Source organism: Vulpes vulpes, chromosome 3 (genome assembly GCF_048418805.1).
Source record: "Vulpes vulpes isolate BD-2025 chromosome 3, VulVul3, whole genome shotgun sequence".
Lineage (NCBI taxonomy): Eukaryota > Metazoa > Chordata > Mammalia > Carnivora > Canidae > Vulpes > Vulpes vulpes.
The window spans coordinates 112045398-112057077 of record NC_132782.1 but is presented as its reverse complement, the minus strand read 5'-3'; the positions used below and the strand labels follow the sequence as shown (position 1 = coordinate 112057077).

The 11680-nt window shown below is 49.0% G+C and overlaps 1 protein-coding gene across 2 annotated transcripts in view; it reads right to left on the bottom strand.

The window, feature by feature from the left end:
- Positions 1 to 2632: 2632 nt before the first annotated feature.
- Positions 2633 to 11680, bottom strand: part of SRL (sarcalumenin) — a 38489-nt gene continuing 29441 nt past the window's right edge. For both annotated transcript variants that reach the window (XM_026003011.2, XM_026003010.2), the window contains 3 exons: positions 8427 to 8543; positions 7471 to 7704; positions 2633 to 5746 (listed from right to left, as the gene is read on the bottom strand). In XM_026003011.2, coding sequence (XP_025858796.1) covers positions 4935 to 5746; positions 7471 to 7704; positions 8427 to 8543 — 1163 coding nt within the window. In that variant the 3' untranslated portion in view covers positions 2633 to 4934. The remainder of the gene's footprint in view (positions 5747 to 7470; positions 7705 to 8426; positions 8544 to 11680) is intronic.

The window sequence follows — 11680 nt, the reverse complement described above, 5'->3', positions numbered from 1 at the left end:
GTCTATAGGTCTATAGCCCAGCTCCTGGCAAAAGGAGTACTCTAGAAGTTGGTTCTCTTCCCCATTAAAATTATGAGAAAACAGAGAACATGCCCCACGGTGCAAGCAGATACAGAAAATGCTCATTTATGCATGTTATTTTTTTTTTTATCCTTTGGAAATAGGTCACTACAGGGACTACCTCAACAACTGTGGAATACAGGGGCACCTGGATGGCTCAGTGGTTGAGTCTGCCTTTGGCTCTGGTCATGATCTCAGGGTTCTGGGATTGAGTCCCACATCCGCTCCCTGCAGGGGAGCTTCTCCCTCTACCTGTGTCTCTGCCTCTCTCTCTGTCTCTCATGAATAAATAAATAAAATCTTAAAAAAAAAAAAAAAAAAAAAAAAAAAGAACCTCTGGGATACACCTTTGCTACAGGCAAATTCATGTCTCTATTCTCATTTTCTTGTTTTTTATTATGCTTCTTTTTTATTGTCTTTATGGTCTTCTAAAGAAAAATTAAGGTTTTCCTGGACAGGGAAAAGCTTGAGCCTCATGTCACAGACAGGAGAATTGGCATGAAACATTGCCAGTGCCTGTGAGTTTTGAAGGCTTGGACTTCCCCTCAGTTCTCTGGGGTGGCCTAAAATCCCAAACCCTGGGCCCTGGAGGTGTCCTCTGATGGCTGGGTCTTCCTGGGTCTCTACCCTGGGTTGGGCATCTGGTTCTCCCCATGCACACACCTGCCTACCTACACACATGCTCCCATAATCTGTCATCCACACGTTATTCACACAATCACTTCTTCACACCCACACGTACCTGCCCACCCCAGACGTACCTTTCCACCCTAGGACCCCGTACAAACAACACACGGTGCACAGGCACCAAATGCACTTACTCTTCCATCCATTCCGATGGTACACAGATAATGAGTCCTCTGTGCTGGGCACTGTGCTACATACTCAAGAGATCATTTAGCCACAAACACTCACATACACATTGGTTTCACACACACACAAATTTTTCATGCAGCTATTTGCATGTCCTTTATACATATAACCACAGATAACTCCCACATATTCAGATACATACACATACCTCTAAGGACACTCTCCCATTCATGCCCCCTCTATCATCTGGCTATGTTTAGAATGGTCTTTGATTTTGCTTTCTCGGTGGCATTTTGCTGTCCTGATGGCAGACAATGTAAAGGTGGTAGGTAGGGTACAAGGCTTGTGAAATGAGCACAGTTTTGAACATACTGGCAGGTTCTGGTGTGTGATGTTTATCTTCAAAACAGACCTCATCTACCTTCCATTTTCCAGGGATAAGCTCTGTATTTCTCCCAGTCATTGGGGGGAGGGGGGAGTAGCTGAGCTGGGGCAGGGCAGCAGTGGCCTTAGTTAGGTCAGGCTACTCCGTTGCTAACTGTGAACTGCAGACTCCCTAATCAGGAGGACAGCAAGGGAGAGGGAGGCAATGAGCCACACCACCCTACTCATCCCGCCCTGAGATCAGCCTCTCCTGACTTAGGAAAGCCCAGAGCAGGTGGCCCTGCCACCAAATTAGGCCTCCTCTCTGTGCTGACCCCATGATGTTGTTCCCTCCCACACACACCCTTCTATCTCCAACCTCCCACTGACCCCTCCCCCAGCACCCAGCTTCTTCCTTTTCAAACACGCTGTAAAATGGGGGTGTGAAGTCCTCAAGAAGACCCCATAGGTAAAATTTCAAAGTAAAGGAGCTCTGTTCTGAAGGGCACAGGCTTGGGGAGTCAATAACAGGCTGAAGTTTCTTTAGAAGCAAGTACAAGGAAGAAGCCTAGAGTCAGGCTGTGGGGAGCACCACTTTGAGCAGAAGCCTTACATTCAGGGCAGACCCTCCAGTTCCCTCCCCCAGAGCCTTCAGGTACCAAGTGGGCAGCAGAATGGTTGAGGGCACAGACATAGTGGCACGTCTACCTTGCTGAAAGATCTGGGGACAGAAGCTTCCACAGTTCCTATGAACGGGCTACTGCCATAGATGCCAGGGAGAAGGAGTCAGGGGCTGAGGAGAGAGTATGTCTTCGTTTCCAATCCTATAACAGGAAGCTTGGCTTTCAGAGTCATCTTTGACAATTGGGGTGCTGGAAGCAGGAGGGATCTAGAGAAGGCACTGGGAGTGTCTAAAGCCACAGTGGGCAATTCACGGACTGTCAACCTATCCCTAAGAAACTTAAAAATTAGTACTCGGGGTTGAGAAGAGACGGGAGGAATGAACAGGTGGAGTGCAGAGGATTCGTAGGGCAGTGGTAATACTCCGTATCTTCCAAAAGGATGGACACATCACGACACATTTGTCCCAACACGCGGAATATACAGCACTGGGAGTAAACCCTAATCTAAACTACGGACTCGGGGTGACTATGGTGCATCCTTGTCGCCTCATCAGTTGGAACAAACATCCCATGGCAGTGAGGGTGTTGCTGGTGGGGCAGCTGTGCATCGTAGGGGTGGGGGTGTGCAGGGAACCTCTACCTCCCTTTCTGTTTTGCTCTGGACCTGAAACTGCTTGAAAACCAATTAAGTCTTAATAAAAATCGGTCTACCACTAGATACAAGGAAGAGAAAGAGATTAAGCTGATCGGAGACCATCAGAAAGCACGCAGTGTCACAGAGAGATTGAACTTTATTGAGATTTCCTCCCTGATGAAATCAGAATGGAAAGAACACAGGAAAATTTCCACTTTGGAGAGAAACAGCAACAGTTCAGGCACGAATACTTACAAATAACTCCTCTTGAGGGAAATCTCTGGATCCTAAATTTACTTCCAGGTCCCAACCCCCTCCCCCTTCCCAAAGAGTCAGAATTCTGCTTGAAATCCACATCCACAGAGCAGGGGCCTGAACAGCACTGAACACCCAGGCTGACCAACTGACAAGCCTGCAGGCAATTCAGAGCAAAGACAGGTGAACCAGAGAGCAGAGGAACAGGAGCAAGGAAAGGCAAACGGATGGAACAAAGAAAGGGAGGAAAGACCACACTGATAATGCCACCCCCCTGAAAGTAGAGACACCGTATGTATGCGCTGGCCCCCTTGCCCCGGCTTCCCCCAGAGCAATGGTGGCACGGGCCACTATGACAATGCCCACACAGTTCTGCACCTTTTATGTCCCAAGCTGAACTGAGAAAACCAGATATGCCAAGAGCAGCTCAAGTGCACTGGGAGCATCCAGGAGCAAGGTGGGAGGGCAAGCTCTTGAGAGGGTGCATGATGAGGAGGTGAGGCAAGGGTTGGTTTTTAGTGAGAAGAAAAGCAGCTTATCAGGCCTTGGTCACCAGGCCCCTCAGGTGCCCCAGTGTGCCCATTTCTCTGGTTGGTTCTGCAGCATGCACCAGAGTGCTAATTCTGGGAAGCAGGGATTCCGAATTCTCCAGGTGGACCTAATCTGATCACCAGCTTGCTTCCTCGGTCTCGTCCTCAGAGAGCCTCCCATCTGCCTTCATCTTTGCTCTCTTTCTGGTCCAAAGCAACTTCCTGGAGCTGGTGGGCCTTGACCCAGGTCTCCTAGATCTACACATACTGTTCATCCACCTACTTTTCATCAAAAGGCTCCTTCCCTCCATCCCCTGCTGCCCTCCAAGGTGGTACACCAGCCAGACAGGCCTCACAGTGCATTCTTTCTCTGTGCCCTCCGGCCTCTACTATCTCCCTAATCTCTCCTGGACACCGCAGTACACACGTATTCACACTTGTTGGTATCTGAAGGCCCTGGCTTCCCTGTGCTACACTTGGTATCAGTATCAAGGTCAGGTAGAAAACCAAATGTGAAGCTTTGGTTGCCACCCACACGGAGTGGCCAATGCTGGCTCTGACTCAGGGGAAATCACTCTGAGTTTTGAGTGTTGGCACATCAGGGAATGGAGAAGAAGGGGAAGGAAAGGCCATGGCATGAAAACCAGGAGAAAACGACTCCCCTGCACAGTGTCTCTGCAGAGAAGTTGTGGAAACCGCCCCTCCTCATTTGGGGGAGATGGGCTGCCCAGAGAAGACCCTAATGAAAAGAAGCAAGGTTTCCATTGTCTCCTCTGAAACCCAACGCCTTTGGGGTCTGAGTTTTCCAAGACATGCAATAGACAAAGACACACTGCAAACCAATTAACCCTCTGAGCCCTTCCGGTACTTTCACTGAAGTCACTTCCAAGAAGTAAATTACCTGAATACATGGAACACTCAACCTCCTCTTGGGGCTGAGAAAGGGATCTAGCTTCCCAGCTGGCTTGGAAGACTACATCGGAGAGATGGCAGGGGGGAGGCAGATCCTTCTCCTCCCCGGGGTTGGGGGTGGTGGGGGGCTTGGAGGTGAGGGGTGGGGGGGTAGTGGGGGGGAGTGATGACACACTCCTGGTCGATCTTAGTGTTCTGGTATCTTAAGCCATTCTCCCACCCCTTGAGGAAACAGGAAAGAGGGCCTGGGGGTAGGCTCGAACCAAGATGGCTTCAGACCCAGGGACTATCTCCTGCTGAAGCCAATCCGAGCCGGAGAGCCGGCGAGGGCTGGAGGACCAGTGGAAGACTGTGCGGGAAGAAGCTTCGAAAAACCTGAGCAGCCCTCCAGTAATCAAGTTTTCTCTATTTTCCCAGCTTACAGGGGAACTGCAGCTGCTTTTAGCTTAAAGCTTGTCACCTCAGTATACACTAGAATGTAGCTGCTCTCTGTCCCTTTGCCATAGGACCCAGGAAAAGCAGGTGGGCCCCTCACCGAAGCAACAAGACAAGGGGAGGGGACACACTATAATTCACAGTTTCCTTTTGCCTCCCAACTCACACCACTGGCCTCAATTAACTCCCAAATCTCCGAGGCGTAATGATTCTCGCCAGTGTGGCTCAAAGGGTTAATAAACCAGGACTTCTCAGACAGTTAGGACACAAGCTCATCCACCAACAGGAACCCAAGAACAGCTACACAACCTAGTGTTTCTTATAGCGATTCTTTGGGGTTTCGCCACACCCTGTTTTGTCACAGTTGAGAGCACCTGGATTCTTCCCTAGCCCAAGGCTTCCCAGGAGGCCAGGGAGCTCCTGAGTGATGGCCCGCTCAATCTTCTCCAGAAAGCAGCCCCCCATGTAGGAGCACTGCTGAGACAGCAACTTGAAACTGGAGATGGGGTTGATACCAAAGAAGTCCTTATAGGCCTCACGGTTGGGAAGGTCAAACTTGCTGACGTTGGTCTTTGCCAGGATGGTCTTGAAGATGTAGAACTTGTCAGGGTCTTCCACGATGTCCTTAAAGACCAGTTCTCCATCGCTGAAGAAGGTCATTTTGTCCTTGTAAGTCTGCAGATAGCGGTCGACCAGGAGGGCATGAATGCGGACCCGGATGGCATGCTGGCGGATGAATGCAATCTTGTTCTCCAGCCTGTTCTCAATCACTTGGTTCAGGTCTTCCAGGAGGGAGATCTCTTCCTTGAGAAACAGGTCCCGGTGGGTATCGGGCTTGTAGTCTTGTGGCCAGAAGGAGCTAACATAAACCCGTGGGGGCTCTGTGACGTTGATGAGTGGGGCCAAGCTCCAGAAGAGGGCCCCATACACCCGCATGAGCATCTGCGTGGCCAGGTTGTCAGCCTTGTTCAGGATGATCCTTATCTGAGATTCACGTCCCTTCAGCTGCCGGAAGAGCATCTCTAGCTCCAGACCCACATCCAGCTTGGTTGGGTCAAACACAACAAAGATGAGGTCAGCTCTGTCGATGAACCACTGGCACACATCATTGAAGGGGTAACCTTGGTGGGGGGAGCAAGAAGTTAAGCTGAGCAGGCTCACCCTAAGCCCCTCCTGCCCCCTCCAGAACCAAATCATTGCCTGAGTGAAGGAAGTAAAGACAGCAGGCATTTTCTGGGTTTCTAAAGACTACAAGAATTAATTATCTATTTCCTGCACCTTGTCAACCCCCAACCAAGAGCAGCCTGACCTTTGTTTTAATCTGTGGAATCCAAGGCTCCAGGAAAGCAAAATCCTTTTTTGAAATGGGTATCTGCCTACTGTCTAAAAAGATATGGGACAGTGGCAAAGACATCAAAGGGAAGAGGCCAGAGAACTAGAAGGATATGAAAGAGAGGATGTGCTATTGAAGGGGAAGCAATGTGGAGTTGGCCTAAGACCAGGACTGAAATTTGGGTTTTACCACTGGCCAGCCAGCTCTGCTTTGAAGTTTTGCCATCTTAGCCACAAAATGACAAGAAAAACAGTAATACCTAAGCTGCTGTAAAGATTATTATGTTGCTATAAATAAATGAAAGTACCTGACACTGCCTCTCACACAGTAGGTGCTTGACATATTTTAATTCCTTCAACTTATTTCCAAAATGAGGAGACTAGGAATACCTGTCTTGAGATTTTTCTACAACAATCAACCAATAATGCATAAAATTGTCCAATGCATAATAGAATAAAAGTTAATGTACTATTATAATTATTAGTGGTAATCTATTACTAGTCATAAAACAGTCATAAAATTAAAATGATGGGGGACGCCTGGGTGGCTCAGTGGTTGAGTATCTCCTTTGGCTCAGGGAGGGATCCAGGGTCATGGGATCAAGTCCTGCATTGGGGTCCCCATAGGGAGCCTGCCTCTCCCTCTGCCTATGTCTCTGCATCTTCTCTGTCTCTCATGAATAAATAAATAAAATATTTTAAAAATTTAAAATGATGGGATGCGTGGGTGGCTCAGTGGTTGAGTGCCTGCCTTTGGCTCAGGTGGTGATCCCGGGGTCCTGGGATCAAGTCCCACGTGGGACTCCCTGCGGGGAGCCTGCTTCTCCCTCTGCCTATGTCTCTGCCTCTCTCTGTGTCTCATATGAATAAAGAAATAAGATCTTTTAAAAAATGAGACTTAGAACCATAAATTGAGATCTACCATCTGGTCATACAGTCCTACAAATTCCCTGTTATGACTCATCTCTGCAGACAGCCCTGTGTCATAGCAATACTCAGGGACCGCTGTCATAACCTAGTGTCTGCTGGGCTCAGAGAGGCACTCCAATGAGTCTAAGACAGGCTTATGTTGAAGCCGACCTAGTAAAGCAGACACTGGACCAGAAAGAGTTTAAGGTCAGGTTCAAACCAGAACCCAAGTTAATCACAGGTCAATTACACCTGAACTGGGATCCAAGGAGTCCAGATTCTTGATCCCTCAGGAAAGCCTGAGCCTCCCAAACATGGCTCAGCCCCAGGGGGGACCTGAAGGAGCTACTTACAGAGAAGACCAGGCCTCCTCTTGGGAAAATATCAATCCCAAACCAGATCAGTCCTTGGGGAGGTGAAAGGACACAGTACTACACACCTAAGTAGCACCACAGGGACAAACAGAAGGGACTGGAAGCAAAGACCACACCCCTAGATCTTGGACAAGGCTGGCCACATTTCCTCTCCCCTATCTGCCTCCTACCCACGTTGAACAGTTTCCTAAAACAACACTCATGCTGTTCAGACACAAGTGTTTAATTACCTCTTTCTTGCTGTTTGCGGTTCTCAATGATGCCCGGTGTATCCACAAAAGTGACTCGCTCCAGAAGTTTGTGAGGAACCTCGATGCCAATCAGCTTCTCTAGGAAATTCTGGCCAAATTTCTCGAGGGGTGAGAAGGACCGGGCGCTGTCGGCAGCCATGACAATACCCTCGATGGTTTTCAGCTTGGGCCCGTGCATGAGGACGGTGAACTCAGAGGTGGTGGGCTCAGCGCCTGTACACATGGGCAGGAGATCAGTAGGAACACAGTCACCTCTGGGACAGTGACTGTACTACAAAATAAGTGGATAAGCAAGGGGTTTCCCAGGAAGGTTTGCCATGAGAATTGGAGACCTGTTTGCTAAGCTAGTGTCTTCCTTCTTTTTTTAACTGTAGGAAAATATATTTAACAGAATTGACTATTGTAACCATTTTTAGGTGTACGGTTCAGTGGCATTAAGTACATTTACACTGTTGTGTAGCCTTTACCACCATCTATCTCCCAAACTGAAACTGTGCCAAGTCATTCCCCCTTCCCAGCCCCTGGTAATCTCTACTCTACTCTGTCTCTATGAATGGGATGACTCTAAGCACCTCATAAGTAGAATCGCAGGATATCTGTCCTTTCAAGTCTTGCTTATCGCACTTAATACAGTGTCTTCAAGATTCATGCATGTTGTAGCATGTTTCAGAAATGCATTTCTTCTTAAGACTGAAAAATATTCCATAGTCTATGTACAGATAAGACCCTTTTGTTTATCCATTCATCCACCCATGGATGTTTGGGTGGTTTCCACCTCTTGGCCGTTGTGAAAATGCTCCTGTCAACTAATTACAGCTGCTTGTTTCTTGTATATAATTTTCATTGTTCTGTTGAAGACACATATAAATGTTTTATCGTGCTTTCACACAGGACATCGACATACCAACGCACACACATGAAAATCCCACCGTTACCTGTATAGAGCTGGTAGCGAGTGTTTTCCAGCCCGAGGAGGTAGTTTATCATGGTGGATTTGCCAACGCTCCACGGTCCCAGGAACAGCACCATGGGCTTGGAAGTAATTTCCCCATCTTCAGGCAGCAGGAATTAGACATGGAAGTGACCAACAAAATTAGTTACGGGAGTGACACAGTGTTCCATGCTGCACCCCCTAGTCCATCTGAGTTATGGAATCCTACAGGAGATCAGACAGGGTATGGCGATCCATTGCATGTCTCTTGCTACGTAAGTGTGATCACCCAGTTAAAAGACACCAGAAGATATGGTTTTGAACTTACACAGATCCTTGGCACACAGGCACCAGAAGGAGAAACTAAGTGATATCAACAAACGCTGACTCAGAACTCACTGTGGGTGAAGCCCCCTGGTTTACATCTGGAGGATGGTGCATAAGAAGGGGAGGAGGGGGCACCTGGGTGGCTCGGTTGGTTAAGCATCTGCCTTTGGCTCAGGTCAGGATCCTGGGGTCCTGAGATCAAGCCCCACTTTGGGCTCCCTGCTCACAAGAAGCCTGCTTCTCCCTCTCCCTCTGCCATTCCCCCCGGCTCATGCTCTCTGGCTCTCTCTCTATCAAATAAATAAATAAAATCTTTTTAAAAATAAATAAATACATAAATAAAAGAAGGGGAGAAAGGAGCTACCCTATGGGGAGAGGTTAAAACTCTGCTATCTGGGGACACCTGGCTGGCTTAGTCAGTGGAACGGGTAACTCTTGATCTTGGGGTTGTGAGTTTGAGCCCCATGGATGTAGAGATTACTCAAAAATAAAATCTTAAAACAAAAAAACTCTGCTATTAGGATTGGTAACAGGGAAAAAAAAAAGACATGAAAGAGGCTGACACATCTTAGACAGCCTGGAAGGGGGCCCCCTGACATCCTATCTCAGGCTCAGCCTGACCCTGGGCTCCCAGCCAGTCTTAAATTAGCCTCCAGAGACCATAACATGTTTGCCAGGTCCCAGGACCAACCACTGACTCGGCAGTTCTTGGGTTCCTGGGCCCTGTGTCCAATGTCAGGAAGAACACCCTGCTGGCCCACACCAGTTAGGGTCCCTGCAAAGGGAAAGCAGAATCCTCCAGGACTTTCAAAACTTGGGGGGGTGGCGAGTGGCTCAGCAGTTTAGCACCGTCTTCAGCCCTGGGTGTGAACCTGGAGACCGGGGATCCAGTCCCACATTGGGCTCCCTGCATGGAGTCTGCTTCTCCCTCTGCCTGTGCCTGTGTCTCTTTCTCTCTGTGCCTTTCACGAATAAATAAAATATTAAAAAAAAAACTTGGGGGGCCGGAGGGGGATGCAGCCACTGGCTGCAGACTCTCAGGCACGTGCTCTTGCAGCTTTTCTGAGTCACAGCACAGAGGCCAGCCCGGCGTCATGTATACACCTCAAGTTCTCCAACCTGTGTCGCCCTGAGCCTGGCACATAGGCCCTGGACAGTGGACACTCGTTTTTTTCTTTTCTGTTTTGATGTATTTAATTTCTTGGTTCAAAAATCAGAAGTATGGGCAGCCCAGGTGGCTCAGCAGTTTAGCGTCTGCCTTCAGCTCAGGGTGTGATCCTGGAGACCTGGGATGGAGTTCCACGTCGGGCCCCCTGCAGGGAGCCTGCTTCTCCCTCTGCCTGTGTCTCTGCCTCTGTCTGTGTCTCTCATGAATAAATGGATAAAATCTTAAAAAAAAAAAAAATCAGAAGTATAAAAAGGTATAGAATGAAAGTCTTGCATCCCTGTCCCCAGTCTGCCTACGCCATATCATCCACTACTATATTCTTTCGGGCATTTTAATACATGTAGTATAAGCAATATTAGCAGATATCACGTTCCCCATCTTTTTTATGCAAAGAGGAGTACAGTATTCCTCTTGTTCTGCACCTTGCTTCTCGATGTGCTGGTTTTCTTTCTCTAAGGTGAGAACTTAGTCCCAGAAGACCGAGACAGCGTCTCATAAGCGGCAGGCACATATGTAATTGCCTGAAATTGATACCACGGCCCTGCCCCATTTCTCCCTGCCTGCAAATACGCACAATGAATCACTCAAATCTCTGGGTGTCAACCTTTGGCTCGAAGACTGAGGGGATAGGCAGACTGAGGGGGTGGCAGGAGTCCCCAGTTATAGCCACAGAGCTCCTACAAAGAGTGTCTTTTCCCAGGCCCCGGAGACACAAGGGAACTGGACCTTCCAGCTCGCGGCTGAGACAAACCAGAAATGGGCTCTCTGGGGGTTGCTGTTTCGGCTGTCTGCAGCAGGGGGAGTCACTGGCATAGGCAGGAAGCCACAGGTGAGGCATGGAAGCTGCCGGAAGGCACATCTGCCAGCTGGTGGAATCCCTGGTACCAGGATAGGCCAGGGGAGAGAAGCCAAGCCCAGAAAGTGGGATCAGGAAACAGGGACACCCTCCAGCAGAGAACCATCTCCTCACCCCCCACCCATGCCCATCCCCCCTACCCCACTCTCTGTCCACGGCCTGGGAGGGGGGCAAGCCAAGCCACTGGGTCTGAGGGCTCCAAGGGAAGGCAACCCTGGACGACAGAACACATTCCCTGTGAAGCCCAAGAGGATGATATGCTCCTAGGCTTGCAAGAGGCAGTCTGGAAAGCCATGGAAAAGGGCATTCTCTCAGAGAAGCAGCAGAGGGTTCAGCTCCTGGTTCCAGCTCCTGGTTCCTGCTGTGTGATCCTGGGAAACCCAGCATTTCTCTGGGCGTCAGGTCCCTCTTCTGTGAAGCGGGGATAATGTATACTCTAAATACCCTACCCACGTTAGAGCCATCAGGAGCACCACATGAAGTAATACAGAAATCGCCAAATCACACAGAAAGAGATGCATAGTGCCAGTCACCAGTCAATCAGATGCCACTGTGAAAGTTTTCAGAGATGAATAACTCATATAAAGGGCATGGCAGGGATCTCTGGGTGGCTCGGTGGTCTGACGCCTGCCTTCGGCTGGGGGCGTGATCCTAGAGTCTCAGGATCTTGTCCCACGTCGGGCTCCCTGGGTGGAGCCTGCTTCTCCCTCTGCCTGTGTCTCTGCCTCTCTCTCTCTCTGTGTGTCTCTCATGAATAAATAAATAAAATCTTTTAAAAAAAATAGAAAAAAAAAAAAAGGGCATGGCTCCAGGGAAACAAGATCTCTCACAGACCATCACTGTGGCCACAAACTGCTACCACCTAAGGCAACTTGGCAACAACTGTGAAAACTTAACTCTGGTGTTA